The 15,991-nt window shown below is 35.9% G+C and overlaps 1 protein-coding gene across 1 annotated transcript; it reads left to right on the top strand.

Annotated features, from left to right (window-relative positions):
• The first annotated feature begins 6,425 nt into the window (after window positions 1-6,425).
• On the top strand, window positions 6,426-13,175 carry LOC131163704 (large ribosomal subunit protein eL15). The gene is made up of 4 exons (XM_058120392.1): window positions 6,426-6,610; window positions 6,756-6,922; window positions 12,408-12,605; window positions 12,710-13,175. Exons 1-4 carry the CDS (start codon window positions 6,607-6,609, stop codon window positions 12,953-12,955), a joined length of 615 nt encoding a protein of 204 aa, XP_057976375.1. The 5' UTR covers window positions 6,426-6,606; the 3' UTR covers window positions 12,956-13,175.
• The last annotated feature ends 2,816 nt before the right edge of the window (window positions 13,176-15,991 follow it).

Genomic DNA, 15,991 nt, shown 5'->3' with positions numbered 1-15,991 from the left:
GATGCCAATGGGGAGGAATGCTGTGTATGGAAACTATGTTGAGAAGTTGGTATTGAGGCAGGTGGGGAGGAATGCTCAGTACGAAGAGTAAGTAGGTGTGGAGAATTGGAATTATGTGATATGTTGTATTATGTAAAATACCTATATGTGGATTTCAGTACACGTGGATACTCATTAAGCTAGAACATTTTCTAGAGAAATGAATGCTTTTGAATATATATATATATATATATATATATATATGGTTATGAGCACATATCTACATGCTTTCTCAATTGAAATAATGATTTAAAGAATGCGTTTTGACATACCAAACTCATGTTTCCATACACACTGTCAAAAATTTATTCCGTCTTACTGAGAGGTGTCTCACCCAGAATTTAAACATTTTAGGAAATCTAGATAGACGAGTGGAGCGAGCTTTGAGATAGTGGAGATTTTGTTACCCTGGTATTCAGGGTAAGTGTTTTAGAGTTAGGGATATGTTTTGTATAACCCCGAGAGTATTTTGTAAATTTTTGAAGATGTATATGCTTATGTGTGGAGGTTATAGCACTCTAGTATTATATATGGGACCCAGACACTTTTTGTATTCCGTTGCATAGATAGTATGTTTTGATGGACGGACTACCCGGTATCCCACATTAGGTCAGGTCATATTGATATATGGTATTAAAGATATTTGAAAGGTGATTTATTATTGCTTATAAAAAAATGGTAAATAGAAAATCGGGTCGTCACACGAGGCTCATGTCCAAATGATCCGAAGCCCACACATGCCAGGTCACGTGCGCGACCCAGCTCACTCGGGTCCACTTGAGCTCCCATGACTCACCCCGGGTTAACTCATGCGAGTCAACCCTCACTCTCACTCTCTCCGTTGAAGACGAGTTGACTCGTCTTCAACTCGAGACCTACAACCGAACCCTAACCCTAACCAGAGAAACCTTAACAAGACCAAGCATGAAATCCAAAACTCAGTAATAAACATCAGGACAACCCACTTTTAGATCAGTTCAATTTCCAGAATCACACACATTGCACACCTAAAAAAGAAGGGGGGGGGGGGGAAGGGATGCTTGGCTCGGTCTTCAACAACTTGAGTAGTTGAACCTTTATTTCATACCCTGTGTTCAACCCTACTCTTGGGAACGCCTTTTTGGTGTTCAGGTCGCGAACTCAGGCTTCGCGGCTCATAAGGCTACAGGTAGTTTGAGAGAAAGATACCTAGGGTGAGAGAGGGAAGGTTCTTCAGAAATATGAGATCAGGGGGAGTGTTCAAAGGTTATGTTCTTCGAAGCTTGGCAAATAGTTAGATAGAAAATTTGAAGGAATAGAGTTGAGAGGGGAAAGTTTGGCTTCGAAGGGAGAGTTTCTTACCAGGAACGAAATGGGGGTTTCAGGGTAAACATAGAGTTTTTGAGAGGAGATAGAAGGAGATTAGGGTTTTCAAAGGATATGGATTATAGAGAGATTGAAGATAAAGAGGGGGTTCAGTTTAGAATGTTGCAAAAATGTAACCAAGAGCTTGAAGAAAAATTGTAGAAACCTTAGGGTGTTAGAATTAGTGTATTCCCAAGAGGGGGGGTGAATTGGAATTTTAAACTTTTATCCTACGTTGAACTAGATGTTAGCAAAATAATACAACCTAGGGTCTTTCTATGTAGTTCCAAATACGCTGATAAATAAAATATATGGAAATTTAAATAAAGCGCATCATTCACATAATAACATACACGTGTGGTAAATATAAAGTGTGGAAATATAAACAAACACACGATATGTTATCGGAGTTCGGCCAACTGTGCCTACGTCCCCACTTCTAGCTCGCAAGCCTGAGGATTCTACTAATAGCTTACTTAAGGGTGGAGCGGCACTAATTACAACCAGGTTAATTAGCACAGGGCTGACCTCAACCTTAACTAGGTCAATTAGCGGGGCTGACCTCAACCTACACGCCTTAACAGGATGACGTACCTAGCTTTCCTAACCGGGTCTAAGCCAATCCGGGACTATTCCAGGGCTAGTCTCCTTCTTCAGGCTCGTGCCTGGAAATACAATAGATGTGTATCACAATCAAATGGTACAGTGATTATGCTTTCATGTAAAGCAGATGTGTACCCACTTACGTTCAATCACATACACCACCAATATGATTTAATATGTAAGCTCAATGTGGTATTAAGATGTCTACTCTCAAATAGATTTACTATCGGTGTAATAATTTCGTGAGAGTGCAAACCAGTATAATCTTTGTGTCACAAGGTATTCAATCAATGTGCTCAAACAAAGATATTAATCAACCAACATATATGTATCTATATATATATATTTCAATCACCAGATTTTCTCAATCGTATGATGCTCAAGTAATGCATATATTTGATTTGCAAAATATATGTAATCCTTGTATTCAGCAAATAATATATGAGTGAATGAATATTGTAACAAAGATCACTATCACATAAACAAATATCTTTTCAAAGTTATATCAAAATAAATCCCACAAGATATTTGGAAATGTTTTGAAGAGATTTTGCAATCCACAAACAAATACAAACTTCACAAGATATTGCAATGGATATGCAATACTCAGAAGTTTAATACAAGTCTTCTTAGGAGAGACTTATTAACAAAGTCCCCTACGAATACTTACGTTTAGTTCTCAAGAAAAATCATATCAAATAATCACCAAACAAGGATAGCAAACCTTTCAACACAAACATTCAATCAACTTACAAATGATGTAGGCAATAATAGAAGGTAAGTATGAGTGGTTGGGGCTTAGATATAAGTATTATAGGTTTTGGAAATTTCAGAGAATCTCCTAATCAAAGTGGCTAATCTCATACTAATTTGCACAAATGATCTCATATATATAGATATGGGAAGAGTTATGACTGTTAGGGACCTATTGGGTATTATTAGGAAAGTTTTAAACCATTTTAATGCAATTAACCCCGTTTAAAATACTTAACCGCGGTAAAAATTTAGGGCACCCGAGAGGTCCGGTCGACTAGAAACATTTTTAGTCAACCGAAGTTCATATGGTTCGGTCGACCGGGCCAAATTTGAACTGCCTAGGTCGATCGACCGGATCTTTAAATCCAAAGCCTTTTTGCATGGTTTGGTCTACCGGGACTAAAATGAACTAACTTTTTGGTCGATTGGATGAGGTAAATTTTCATATGTCCGAGGTTGGGTCGACCAGACCATTTTGAACTGAATGGTTCAGTCAACCAGACAGTTAGGATTTCTCTCGAGGACCCGAGGTAGACTAGGTAATTGGTATTCATTTTTGGCTCGGTCGACCAGATGGTTAAATTGTTGACCTCAGGGGGTTTCGGTTGACTAGGGATTTTGAACTACACTGGTTCGGTCGACCAGGACCTTGGTCAACTGTTGACCCAGGCTTGTTTCGGTCGACTATGTGCATTTTGGTCCTGTCTTGAAACACACAAATCCTATTCAAGTGCCTAACAATCATAGGTGCAATGTGTGTGTCCTAAGGTCATTTATGTCCAATTAAAGACACCGAAAAAGTCCGGTGTCGGTCGACCGAAAGGTATTCCCTAAGGTTTTTCTAAAGTCATTTTTAGTTTATGGTTGGTTTGAGCTTACCTATTAGATCATGCATGTGATGTGTGTGAGCTTATTACAAACCAATCCCTATTTACTATTACATACCCTTTGCATAGAAATGAAATACAATACAACCGTAAATTGGGTCTTGAGCTTCAGTTCCTTTTTGTGCTATCACTATGATCTGCCAATTAAAATACCTGCACATCAACTCGACAGACATTAAATACTTTAGTATTTGTCATAATCAAAATAGAGATATGACATGAGAGAGAGAGAGAGAGAGAGAGAGAGAGAGAGAGAGAGAGAGAGAGAGAGAGAGAGAGAGAGAGAGAGAGAGAGAGAGGAGAAGGAAAATGAAATAGAAACAAAAAAAATTGAGGCTTAAGTATCTTGGACCTCAGGACCCCCAAATTGCAGCACGTGGAGCATCCTTGCCCGTTCGATCAAGAAGTCACGTGGCCTTTCAAGAACTGTCAAATGTGTGTTTTCTCTCAGCGCACCAAATTATGCCATGTTAGTAATCCGTGTGCCACCATCGTCCTCTGTTCGATCTCAACACTTCCACACGGCCGAGAATCAGCCACCTCATCAATATGTGCAGGCCTTATCTCCACCGTTGGATTTGGCCTCCCAGTAACGGCCAAGATTACTCCAGGTCAAGCACTTCCTCGAGCATTGCTCCCCCATCCGATCAAAAAACACCTGGTAGCCCTGTTCCCCATGTGCAAAGAGGAACAGGTGCTCCTCCCTCGCTGTCTGATCATAGTCCCCAAGGATGGTTCATATGACGCCACCTCATCAATCCTCAGTCCTCATGCTCATCCACCCAAAGACAGATAGGTGGCATAGTGGCCCTAACCAGGCCTTAAATCGGTTTCCCCTAGACTAGTTAATGTTTGACCTGTTTGCCCTTCTAAACCGATTTTCACAAGTTTTCTTTCTTTATTTAATTATTATTATTTAAATGATTAGATAATTCATGAAAAAATCCTAAAAAATCATAAAAATTTCAGAAATATCACAAAAAATTCAAAAAAAAAATTAGGAGAAAATTATAAAAATATTTTTGATTTTTGTTATTTAATTAAAAATATGGGAAAATTACAAAAAATATAAAAATTAGATAAAAATCAAGAAAAATATTTTAGAATTTGAAAACCATTTTTGGCATCCTCTTCTATCTTGAATGATTTCCAAAAACCTTTTGTAATATTACTTTCATACTTAGAAAAACCCCTACAAAATTTCAAAATGACTGAGAGTTTATTTTGTACCCTATTTTCTCGATTTTTCATCCCTACAATTACAACAAAAGGGTATGAGCTCTTCGGAATACAATATACCCCGGTTTTGAGGAAATACTTATATAGTATTTATTTTGTGCATTTCTTCATAATTTTTGAAAGAGAGTAATTTCACAAGCTTATTAAATTTAATTTGTGGAATAATTTTTTATTGATGAGGTACCCTTCGTAAGAACGGGCGTGTAGGAGGTGCTCATACCTTCCCATCGCGTAACCGAACTCCCGATCCCTACTTTGGTAATGCAGACCGATTTTACCCTTAATTGGGTAGTAATCAAGTATTCTAACCACACAAAAAGTTTAATGACGACTCCATAACACTTTGTTCTTTACAAAAATATCATTTTAAAACCACCTTTATCACCTCGTCCAGTTTGCGTCAGGGAACGTCGCGACAATGTTGATTTCACAAAAACAAGCATTCTATACTATTACGTAATTAAACATAAAAGAATCGGGATTGGAACCATCATTCAATTCCAATGTTGGTTCCTTCCAACTAGACATGTCAACGTAGATTTTCCTAAGATTCCTCAACTGAATCTTAAACAAAAGAAGAGCTAGGATTGCAATCTCTAAGTGATGGAGTGAAACCAAAAGTCATTGTAGATAATATAAAGAATTTCAATGCTAATTATAGACAAACCAAGAAAGATTGAAACAAAGTCTAAAACAATATTGAGGATCTTGTGTGTGCGCGCATGTGTGTGTGTGTGTGTGTGTGTGTGTGAGGGAGAGAGAGAGAGAGAGTTTCTTTATGTAAATTTTTATTTTATTTTCTTGTACACACTAAGCCCTCCTTTGGTTTGCGGAATCAAGACCGGAAGGCAATCAAATATTAGAACTTAAATCACATTCCTGCATTTAGTTTGCAAAATTAATAGCGAAATCATATTCTAGTTGGAATAAGATTCCTCCAAATGGAAGAATTGTATTTCCAGTAGCTGAAATTGATTTTGATTCCATGGAATCAAAATCATTTATTAATAATACTAGTTATTGTCACTATGATAATAAAAATAATAACAACAAATAATAATTTTAATTAAAATAATATTTATTGTTATATAATAATAATAATAATAATAATAATAATAATAATAATAATAATAATAATAATAACACAAGAAGAATATTAATAGTAAAAGACAATAATAATAATAATAATTATTATTAAGGATAATAATTATTATAAAAATAATAATAATTTGTTGTAAAATAATAATAACAACAAGAAAAATAATATAAAATAAAAATAAATGATATTTTAAGGGTAGTAATTATTATAAAAATAATAAAAAATAGTAATAACAACAATAAAAATAATAATTACCCTAATAATAATCAGTATCATGAAAATAAAAAAAATAATAATCAAACAAAAACAATAGCAAACAAAAAAATATTAATTGACATTATTACAATAAAACTAATAATAATTACAATAACAATAATAACAATTAATAATAATCTTTATTAATAAAATAATAACAATAATAATAATAATAATAATAACAAGCTAAACGATGTAGTTTTGGACTTGCATTGGTCGTCACTTTTTTTTTGGCATTTCGCAGCGTTTCATCTTTAGCCTCATGCTTCCTCGCAAAAATGGACGGCCTGGATTGATCTGCAGTATATATCATCAATCATTTTCCCCTCAAAACCTAACTCCCCGTAAACCCTAGTTCGCGTCTGTGAGTTGCATCTCTCATCCATGGGTATGTCTCTCTCTCGCTCTCTTCCTCCCTCCCTCTCTCTCAAGTCTCAATGCGGATTCGATTGGTGCTGCGGAATCGCTACAATTTGCTTAATTATTTGGGAGAATGGATTGTTGAGGTTTTGATTTTGTTGTTTTGCATTTAGGGGCTTACACGTACGTGTCGGAGCTATGGAGGAAGAAGCAATCAGATGTGATGAGGTTCTTGCAAAGGGTTAGGTGTTGGGAGTATCGTCAGCACCCATCGATTGTTCGGGTCACGCGCCCCACGCGTCCCGACAAGGCTCGCCGGTTGGGTTATAAGGCCAAACAGGTATTTATGTTTTGGTTTTCTGTTTGGTTGCCGCGTAATTGTAGTGAAACGAACTTGAAATTTTGAGTTACAAAATTTGTTCATGATCAGACTTGCTTTTCTAGATTACGTGAGGAAATTTATCGTTTGCTTATATGTAGAGCTTACTGATTTGTTTTGACTCGTTTCATTGGTTTTTGAATTTATAACGTGAATTAATGATGCAGTATGACAAACTATCTTCTTACATGTTCTGTTTTCTGGTGGAGGCGTAGATGTGTGTGCGCTATGCAGTGGGTGAATGACTTTATGGCTTGCTGGGTGTGCGGATAGTGTGTGCACCATGCATTGGGGGAATGAGTGTGGTCTGTACGGGCACAAGTGTAATTTTTGTTTTTGTTTTTTGGTGGGCGGGGACACAAATGTTGCAGCATCGAATCCATGGAGAAATTTCTTATCCGAAAGATGATTAAGCATGAGGGCTAGTAAGCCCATGGACTCATCCTGGATTAAGGAAACATGTGATCGGTGCATTGAAGCAACACATTTTCAGTTGTCATTTCTAAGCCCATTTTATTTGCAAACCCTGCTACAAATGCCCATGATTTCATTCTAATACTTATGCTAGATTTTAACACATTCTCAGTTTGCCATCTCTATATGTCTATTGACTCTATTCCTGTTTGTGCATATTTTGCTTACCCTACCGTGAGGGGAAAAAAGAGGGGTTGTTTTAGGACTTGTATGACTGGCATCATTTCTTCAATTTTATTTTGTATGAATCATTGAATCCAAAATTTGCTTTCATTGTCCTTAACCATTTGAGACATTTGTAATTAATTTCCTTGATTCTTTTAATCAGGGCCAACGAGTAAAAAAAGAGAGTTTGTTATCAGTTAGGAGTTTAGGGCTTAGAATGGTTAGCATAATTTCTTTGGTCCATTTTTTTACCAATCCAAACTTTGCTTCCACTACCATTCATCCTTTCAGATATTTGTAATTAATCTTCTTGAGTATTTAGTCCCACCATGCGGGGTCAACTGCATGAATCCTCTTGCCATTTTGGATGCAACTCCACTTCAGAGATCCTACCCATGAGGGGAAAACAAGGGGCTGTTACTTAGAATAGCTGGTATGGATGCCTTGCAGCTGTTTTCCCTCAAAGCTCTCTCTCATGCATACCTTGGGAGCCCTAGAGCTTTTCTTGACCTCTCTTCTCCCCTTTTAGCTCTTTGTCATTGTTTCTTGGAGCCTCGTTGCTTTGCATCAAAGCCCTAGAGCCACTCGTGGGCTTTTTATTCGAAGCCGTAGAGCCACTCGTGTGCTTTTTATTCGAAGCCTTTGAACATCTCTCGAGTCACAACCATTCTCCTCCTCGCGCAGAACTCTGTTGTTGTCATAGTAGTTAAAAGCGCGCCTCAGGTGCAAGGCGCAGTGAAGCAAAGAGGCTTGCGCCTCAAACCAGGTGAGGCGAGGCGACCTGCAAGAGGCGACGCTAGGCGAGACGAGGCGCACTGGGGCGACAGGCACAGTGAGTCGCGCCTTGTGATTTTTTAGTCATTTAAAGTAGAGAAATAGCCACAGCCAGACCCGTAGCCCTCTTTCGACTCGAACGAACATAGCCCTAGCCCTTCGAAGCCATTCCTGAGTTTGTTTTGCACATTCGAACCAGCAGGAGCCTTCGCGATCCTTCGAACCAGCAACATGAGCTCATCTGCGAGCCTTCGAACCAGCTGGAAGCCTTCGCTACTTCGTCTACTAGCTTCGAACCAGGATCATGAGTTCGTCTTCGACATTTTGAAGAAGCACGACCCTTCGCGACTTCGTTTCCAACCAGCAGGAGCCCTCGCGAGTTCTTCTTCTTCTTCTTCTTCCTGCTGCCTGCTTGTTGCATGCTGCGTGCTGCTGACTGCTGCATGCTGCTTCTCTTTTTCTTCTTCTTTATATGTAAGCTTATAAATTAAATATTTTCTTTAATTAATCTAAGCTTATAAATTATAACTAATACATAATATTTATTTATTTTACTGAAATTTACCTACTGATTTAAATCTGTAATATTTAGTTTAATTAATGTAAGTTTATAAATTATATCTAATACATAATATTTATTCTTTTTATTGAAATTTGGCTACTCTTTTTCCTCTTCTTTATATGTAATTACTAATTAAATATTAGTTTAATTAATGCAAGTTTATAAATTATAACTAATACATAATATTTATTCTTTTTACTGAAATTTAGCTACTATTTTTTAATTTGTAATATTTAGTTTAATTAATGTGAGTTTATAAATTATAATTAATACATAATATTTATTTATTTTTATTGAAATTTAGCTACTATTTTTTGATTTGTACTCTTTTCTTTTGATGTTGAACTATGTTGAATTGTTGATGCTTTTGGGCTAAATTTTCAATTTTGTAATTGAATTTTTTGGCATTTTAAATTCTAATATTACTAGATATTCATATGTTCATATATCAATTACCCCAAATAGACATTTTACACCATTTTAATAATTGTGCGCCTCACCTTCATGAGGTGCGCACCTTCGCCTCGCGCCTCAGCTTCAAAGAGCCTTTGCGCCTCGGCTCACCTCGCGCCTCTAACTACTATGGCTGTTGTTCCCTGGAAGCTTTGTTGCTTTTTGTCGGAGCCCTAGATTCGCTCGCAAATCCCTCTCGTCGACCACTTCCTTCCATTCGAAGCTCTCTCTCCTCAAACCTTGGCTTTTAGCCTCTTGTTTGGCTGCAGTCCTTTTTGTGCTCTCCCTCTTTCCGCAATGCGATGTGATGGCAGTTTGAGCATCTTCATTGAGAGGGAATCCAACTTAGCTCTTGATGGTGAGAAGGTCAACCTCCTCAGGGTTAACGGAAATCGCAAGGGCAGGAGGGTCTCTATTTTTCTTGATGTGGGTGAAATCAAATGGCTCCTGTCTGCCCTGTATAATTGCTAGAGCTTCCTCAGCATCAAGCCTTCCTCTTGGTTTCAGTGCTGGATATCAAAGGAGAAGACACTCCTGCTCTAATGTAAAGAAAATTGTTTTGGCAAGTTCCTTGCCCTAACCGAAATCAAGGAGGCTGGAGGGTTCATCACCATTGCAGAAGGTCCCGAATTGACAACATGCTCCTAAAGTTGAGGGTTGATGAATACCCAATCACCATCAAACTTATTCATGTTCAACCCATCCCCTTCACACTAGCACTAATAACTAACTCCTCTTTTCTCTGTTGTTTAGCCTACATTACTATGTAGTAGTGCTCATACCAATATAACCATCGTTAAAATTTCTTATCTTTTGTAGGTGGTATGCTCAAGTTTCATGGATTTGTTTGTTCTATAATTTATAATCTATCTTTAAGAATTATACCCCTCATCCATTTTTCATTCTAATTTTTCAATTTTTATCTTTTTTGATATGTTACTTCTTAGTTTCCCAACATTGTAATCCTTACAACTGCTGGTCTTATAGTGGTCCTATTGGAATATCCTTTTACTTTTTCTCTGTATTTTACCCAACCAGATTTAACTACACTTTTTTTTTACGTATTCTTTAATTTCTTCTCCAGCATCCATGATAAATCCTAGGTACTGAATCTCACCAGTGTTAAGAATTTCTTGAATTCCAATGTTCCTCCTAAAATGACTAGAATTTACATTTCATGTATTTTGTCTTTATTTATAATTATATTAAAAACTCTACGTTCTAAGACTTACTTCCATAAATGGGAGATTCTTCTCCTCTTGTTTCATTAACCAACTTAATATCGTCTGCAAATAATATACACAGCAGAGACTCATTTTGGGCTTTCCTATTTGGTACAACTATAATCTATAGTTAAAAAATGACATTGCAGTAGTAGGCCCTAGATTGATGGCTGCTGTAATTGGAAATTTCCTATGCTCACCTCTTGTAGTCATTCTATTTTTCGCCTGAAAAATGTTTTAGTTGCAAATAAAGAAATTAGCATGAGTTGTCATGAAAAAGACCAAAAAGTGGGAAAAAAAAAAATACTGCTTGCTTCCTATCCTAACGCTTATAAATACCAAACCAAACACATAATAGGATAATTATCTGATTCAGTCATGGCCAATAATATTCAGCTAGTCCAGTCCTACAAAAGTTTAGCTGATGAAACAAATACACCCTTAGGCCTTTTTGATAATTTTTTTTATATATATTTTTGGTAGAACATGACAAAATATTGATGTATATATGTAAAAACAATATTATTAAATGTGTAGTATTCCCACATATCATAAGTCAAAATTTGCAAAATTGTGGTGCCGTTGTCTTCTCATATTAGCATTCTATATCCTTGAGTCCTTTATCTTTATCCAGACTTCACATGCTCTGCCAACATTAAATTGTCATTAACTAATAAAATTTACCAATGAAAAAATATCAAAATCTTTGAGAGTTACAGAGACGAGAAAAATCTGTCAAAACAATGATTTTAGTAATTCTAGATTTAAGCATATAATTATATATTAAGCTAGGAGCTATAGAAGGGGGAAAAGACATTTAAATTTGCTATAGTTAGAGAAATAAGGGGAGAGCTAGGATGAGAGGAGGCAAAGCACTTTTAGCTTTTTAACCCTGCATAAATAAGGAAGATGTTCAAAATTGTAATAACATCGTGGAATTAAGTCACGCAATGAAACTTTGAGTAAGTGTAGTTGGGCAAAGCTTAAGTTGGACATGAGGGCTGAAAATTATTATTATTTTTTTATGCCTAGGAGTTCGTCTACAGAAATTATATATCCATTAAAAGGAATAATGGAAATGTTCAAAGGACTTGCGCCTGGTTTTATTAATCTAGGGAAAGCCTCTACTGTGTTACCTAGGGTAGTTTTTTTGCAGTGAGTCCTAGAAAAAGGGGTGTACATATTGAAAGCTTAGAGTTCAAGCCACTGCTTTGGAATCCTGTGGATTCAAAGTAAAGGAATACAAATTGCATTGATTTTATTTTTGTCAAATTAAGTATAAAGCAATAATGGTTTAAATCTATGTTCCCAAATGAAGCATTGATATATTTTTTTACTTGTCAAACATTTATGCGCAATAATGTGGTGTGTCTTCTCTGAAAAAAGGGTTTTGGGATATTTGTGGTTGTTTTAAGATATGTTATTGAAGCACTAATATGCTTTTTAAGTATCTTTCACGCATCTGAAGAGTACTTGACAAAAGTATCAGGTGTTCAATTTGGCAACACTCTGGGAAGCATCTGCTATGTGCTTCAAAGCACAGGCCCTTGTTTCAGAAAGAGACTGTTTATCTGTGAATGTATATTAAATGTGATCTTTACAGAAGAAACTCTGCATGAGTGGATGTTGGTTTGTTTTCCAGGGTTTCAAATCAAAAGGAGAACGGGGGTTGGGTTTGGTTGTGTGCACACCTTTGTGTGTGAGCATGTCCTGCCTCACTTTGTGTGTTACTTCTGTTTGTTGGCTTTAATATATTGTATTGCTCAGTATCCATGTAACGAGTTTTATATTGCAGGGTTATGTGATATACCGTGTTCGTGTTAGACGAGGTGGTCGGAAAAGGCCTGTTCCCAAGGGTATTGTTTACGGGAAGCCCACAAACCAAGGTGTCACACAGCTGAAGTTTCAACGCAGCAAAAGATCAGTTGCAGAGGAACGTGCTGGTCGGAAGTTAGGAGGCCTTAAGGTTCTCAACTCTTACTGGATTAATGAGGTATGTACCTTCACTTGGTTCATCTGCACTTCTTTTTGAAGGTTACTTAAAATGCTTGCGCACACATTGTTTATCAAAATTTTATATCGTTTTCATTGCTGCAGGATTCAACATACAAGTACTATGAGATAATCCTTGTTGATGCTGCACACAATGCTATTAGAAATGACCCAAGAATTAACTGGATCTGCAACCCTGTCCACAAGCACAGAGAGCTGCGTGGGCTGACTTCTGCGGGAAAGAAATATAGGGGTCTTCGTGGAAAAGGACATTTACACCACAAGGCACGCCCTTCTCGCAGGGCGACCTGGAAGAGAAACAATACCCTCTCCCTTCGTCGGTATCGTTGATCTTGGGTGCTGCTGCTTGGCTTTTGGTTCGATCATGTTTATTTTTTATTTTTATTTTTTTTGTGGGAGATGTTCCTGTTTTGTCTTCAGGATGTTTGAATTTGAAACATTTTTAAACATGTTGTGCGGGCTGTAGGATTTAAATTCCAGCTTTGTTATATTGAGACTCGGTTTTGTTTCGCTTTCACCTAGAAGAATGGAATGGACTATTTTTTTAAAAGCTTCCCAGTTTGTTTTAGATAGTTTTCCAAGTTGTCTGTCAAGTGCAAGTTACCGACAAGATAATTTGGTTGCGCTGTTTCAGTTTGGATTGTGGGTGAGATGGTGTGCGACTGTCTTTCGGTAAACTTGGTTGGTTGGAGTTATTCTAACATGGGGACACATTTTTTGGTTAAATGTGAACTCAGGTAGGTTTTCACACACGTCTCCAATTTGTTCTGCTGATACTAAACTGTGTTCTTATTACTTATCCAGTTTGGGAATTTTTTAACTTAACCTTTTAGTGGTCTTAAACCTCGTGGCTTTTTTTGGGTTAACGTGGAATCTTATTTGCTGCTTTGTTAAAATGAACATCAATTTCATGTTGGGAATAGGATGCCTATTCGACCATTTCATTTCTGTACGAGTGCTTTCATGTTATAAGGCGTCTAGGAATTTACATAAATTTTTATTTTGCATGAATATGAAAATTTTGTTAACTGTATATATAAATTTTTTAACATGTATTCTAGCAGTAATATTTCATTAGATAAAAAAATTTCGTTAAATTATTTTCTGAATACACTATCATAAATGTGGAATTTTATATATATATATATATATATATATATATATGTATGTCACTATTTGTGTATTAAAATGACTAAATATTAGAAGTATTTTTCTCAAACAGTCGTATTTTGGAAGCAATTTTAATTTTTCATTCAGCTCTTTAAATATTATAAAAATATAGTAAAAAGATTGGCACCATTCCATTCTGGAAATAATTTTATTTTTAATTTTAAAAATTTGTATATAATTATAAAAAGTGCCACCTTATTTGTCAAGATTGTATTATATTTACAATGCAGAAGCATGAGGCTGCAAACTCCGAATCCTAAATTTGGTAATTTCGAATGTTTTTAAAGATTGCTAACTTGTTATTAGTTTAAAATTTTTAGTTCATCAATCTTACTGCTACTTATTATTAATGTATTTATAATGAGCCATTATTTTTTTTGTCATTACATACCAACACTCATTATAAAAGCTCCTGCATTAAATTTATTTTCTATTTTTATTATATTATAATAATTAATATAATTTATTTATTGTAAATAGATAAAAACTAGAAATACACTTGGAGTTTTCCGAATATAACACTCCACAACTTGAATTTTCAAAAACTATCAAAAAAATCTCGTAAGGTTTAGTTATTGACAAAATATATCTTCCATTATTTGACCATTAACTAACTGTTAATGTAGAGAACTAGTGAATTATAACAATTAAATAATAAAATAAAAGAAAGGAAAGGAAAAGGAAATTTTAAGGGGGTCGCGTTCGTCGACGAAATGACTTATTAGAATCGTCAACGAGGACACATGTCTCGTCGACGAGTAATTACCAAGAGGGCTATTTGAAGGTCTGAAATTCGTCAACGAAGGTTAGGAGTTCGTCGACGAACTCCCTTATTGGCCTCGTCGACGAAGTGACATGTCTCGTTGATAAAGCTAGTTGTATAAATGGCTCAAATTCAGATTTCAGCGAAGGAAACAACATGCAAATCTCTCTTTTCTCTCTCTCTTCGTCTCCACCCCTTCTCTCTAGAATTTTGGGCCGAATCCTCGTTGGATCGACGATCCGAAGCCGTCACGCTACTCTTGGAAAGTTTCTCTTCATTTCTGCAGGAGTGGACCGTTGGTTAGGCTAATTTGAGAACCATCCCAAAATTTGGGTAAGTTAGTTAATTTCGGTTTTATTGAGTTTTTGGTGTTTCTGGATTGAGAGGAATATGTTAGGTAAGATCATACTGAAATTTTGTTGAAGGAAATATCAATTTCAAGGTGTTGAGCTGGGGACCACACGAGTGTAATTTTGGAGTAATTTGTGGACTTTTTCATAAGTCAGGTAAGGGGATAAATTAAGTCAGTTATTTTATAAAAATATATTTATTATTTTACAGCATTTAATTTCAGGTAAATATGTATATTGTAAGATTATGTTAGAAATAATGCTATTGATTAGAAATATGGTTTTCGTGTATAATATCAGAAATATGATTTTAGAACAGATTTGATGTTCTGAATATTATCCCTTTTGTGTGGCATGAGTAACATTTACCATAAAAATTATGATGATGAAATATTATGTTTACAAAATAAGTATGTTATTACTACTTTCAGGGAAATATTAAAATGATACAGGAATTTACAAATTAAGGATTTTATATAATATGCCGGCGTAAGGGTCGAGGATTTTATATGATATGCTGACGTAAGGGCCAAGGATTTTATATGATATGTCGACGTAAGGGTCGTGGTTTTATATGATATGCTATGCCAGTATAAGGACCGTGAATTTTATACGATATATGTTATGCAAAGTTTTATGAAAATATTAACATGACATATATTATTATGAAATAGTCATGTATCATTATTTAAAAATATATTATATATTGTCAGAATCTGGTTGGTTTGGTTTAAGTTTTCATGAAGTACGGTACCGTAGTTATATAATCACGATCATTTATATGTAAGTGCTATCACTTGCCGTAAGGGGCAATGGGAGATCGGCAGTTGATGTGGTTTTATAGTAGTGCAGACGTCCCTCTGGTGTTCGAACCAGGAGGGGCAGACCCATCGTACTTATAAACTTTTGTTGATCTAACGTGGTCGGCCAACCATTGCTAGGTCTCACTTTCGGGTCGTAGAACCCAGTCATGTGGGGGTAAGACATGATATCAGCCAGCTATCCATCCAGAGTGTTTTTCATGTACAGTTATATAAGATGATTTATATGTATAGAAATTCAGTATGTTATACCATGTTATGA

The sequence above is a fragment of the Malania oleifera genome, chromosome 9 (assembly GCF_029873635.1).
Source record: "Malania oleifera isolate guangnan ecotype guangnan chromosome 9, ASM2987363v1, whole genome shotgun sequence".
Classification (NCBI taxonomy): Eukaryota; Viridiplantae; Streptophyta; class Magnoliopsida; order Santalales; family Ximeniaceae; genus Malania; species Malania oleifera.
The sequence above is the reverse complement of the archived record's forward strand: the minus strand, read 5'-3'. Positions and strand labels throughout refer to the sequence as shown.

Coding starts and splice junctions, on each gene's coding strand:
- LOC131163704 (XM_058120392.1), top strand. Junction 6,923..12,407: donor TGGGTTATAAGGCCAAACAG/GTATTTATGTTT, acceptor TTTATATTGCAG/GGTTATGTGATATACCGTGT. Junction 12,606..12,709: donor ACTCTTACTGGATTAATGAG/GTATGTACCTTC, acceptor TCATTGCTGCAG/GATTCAACATACAAGTACTA.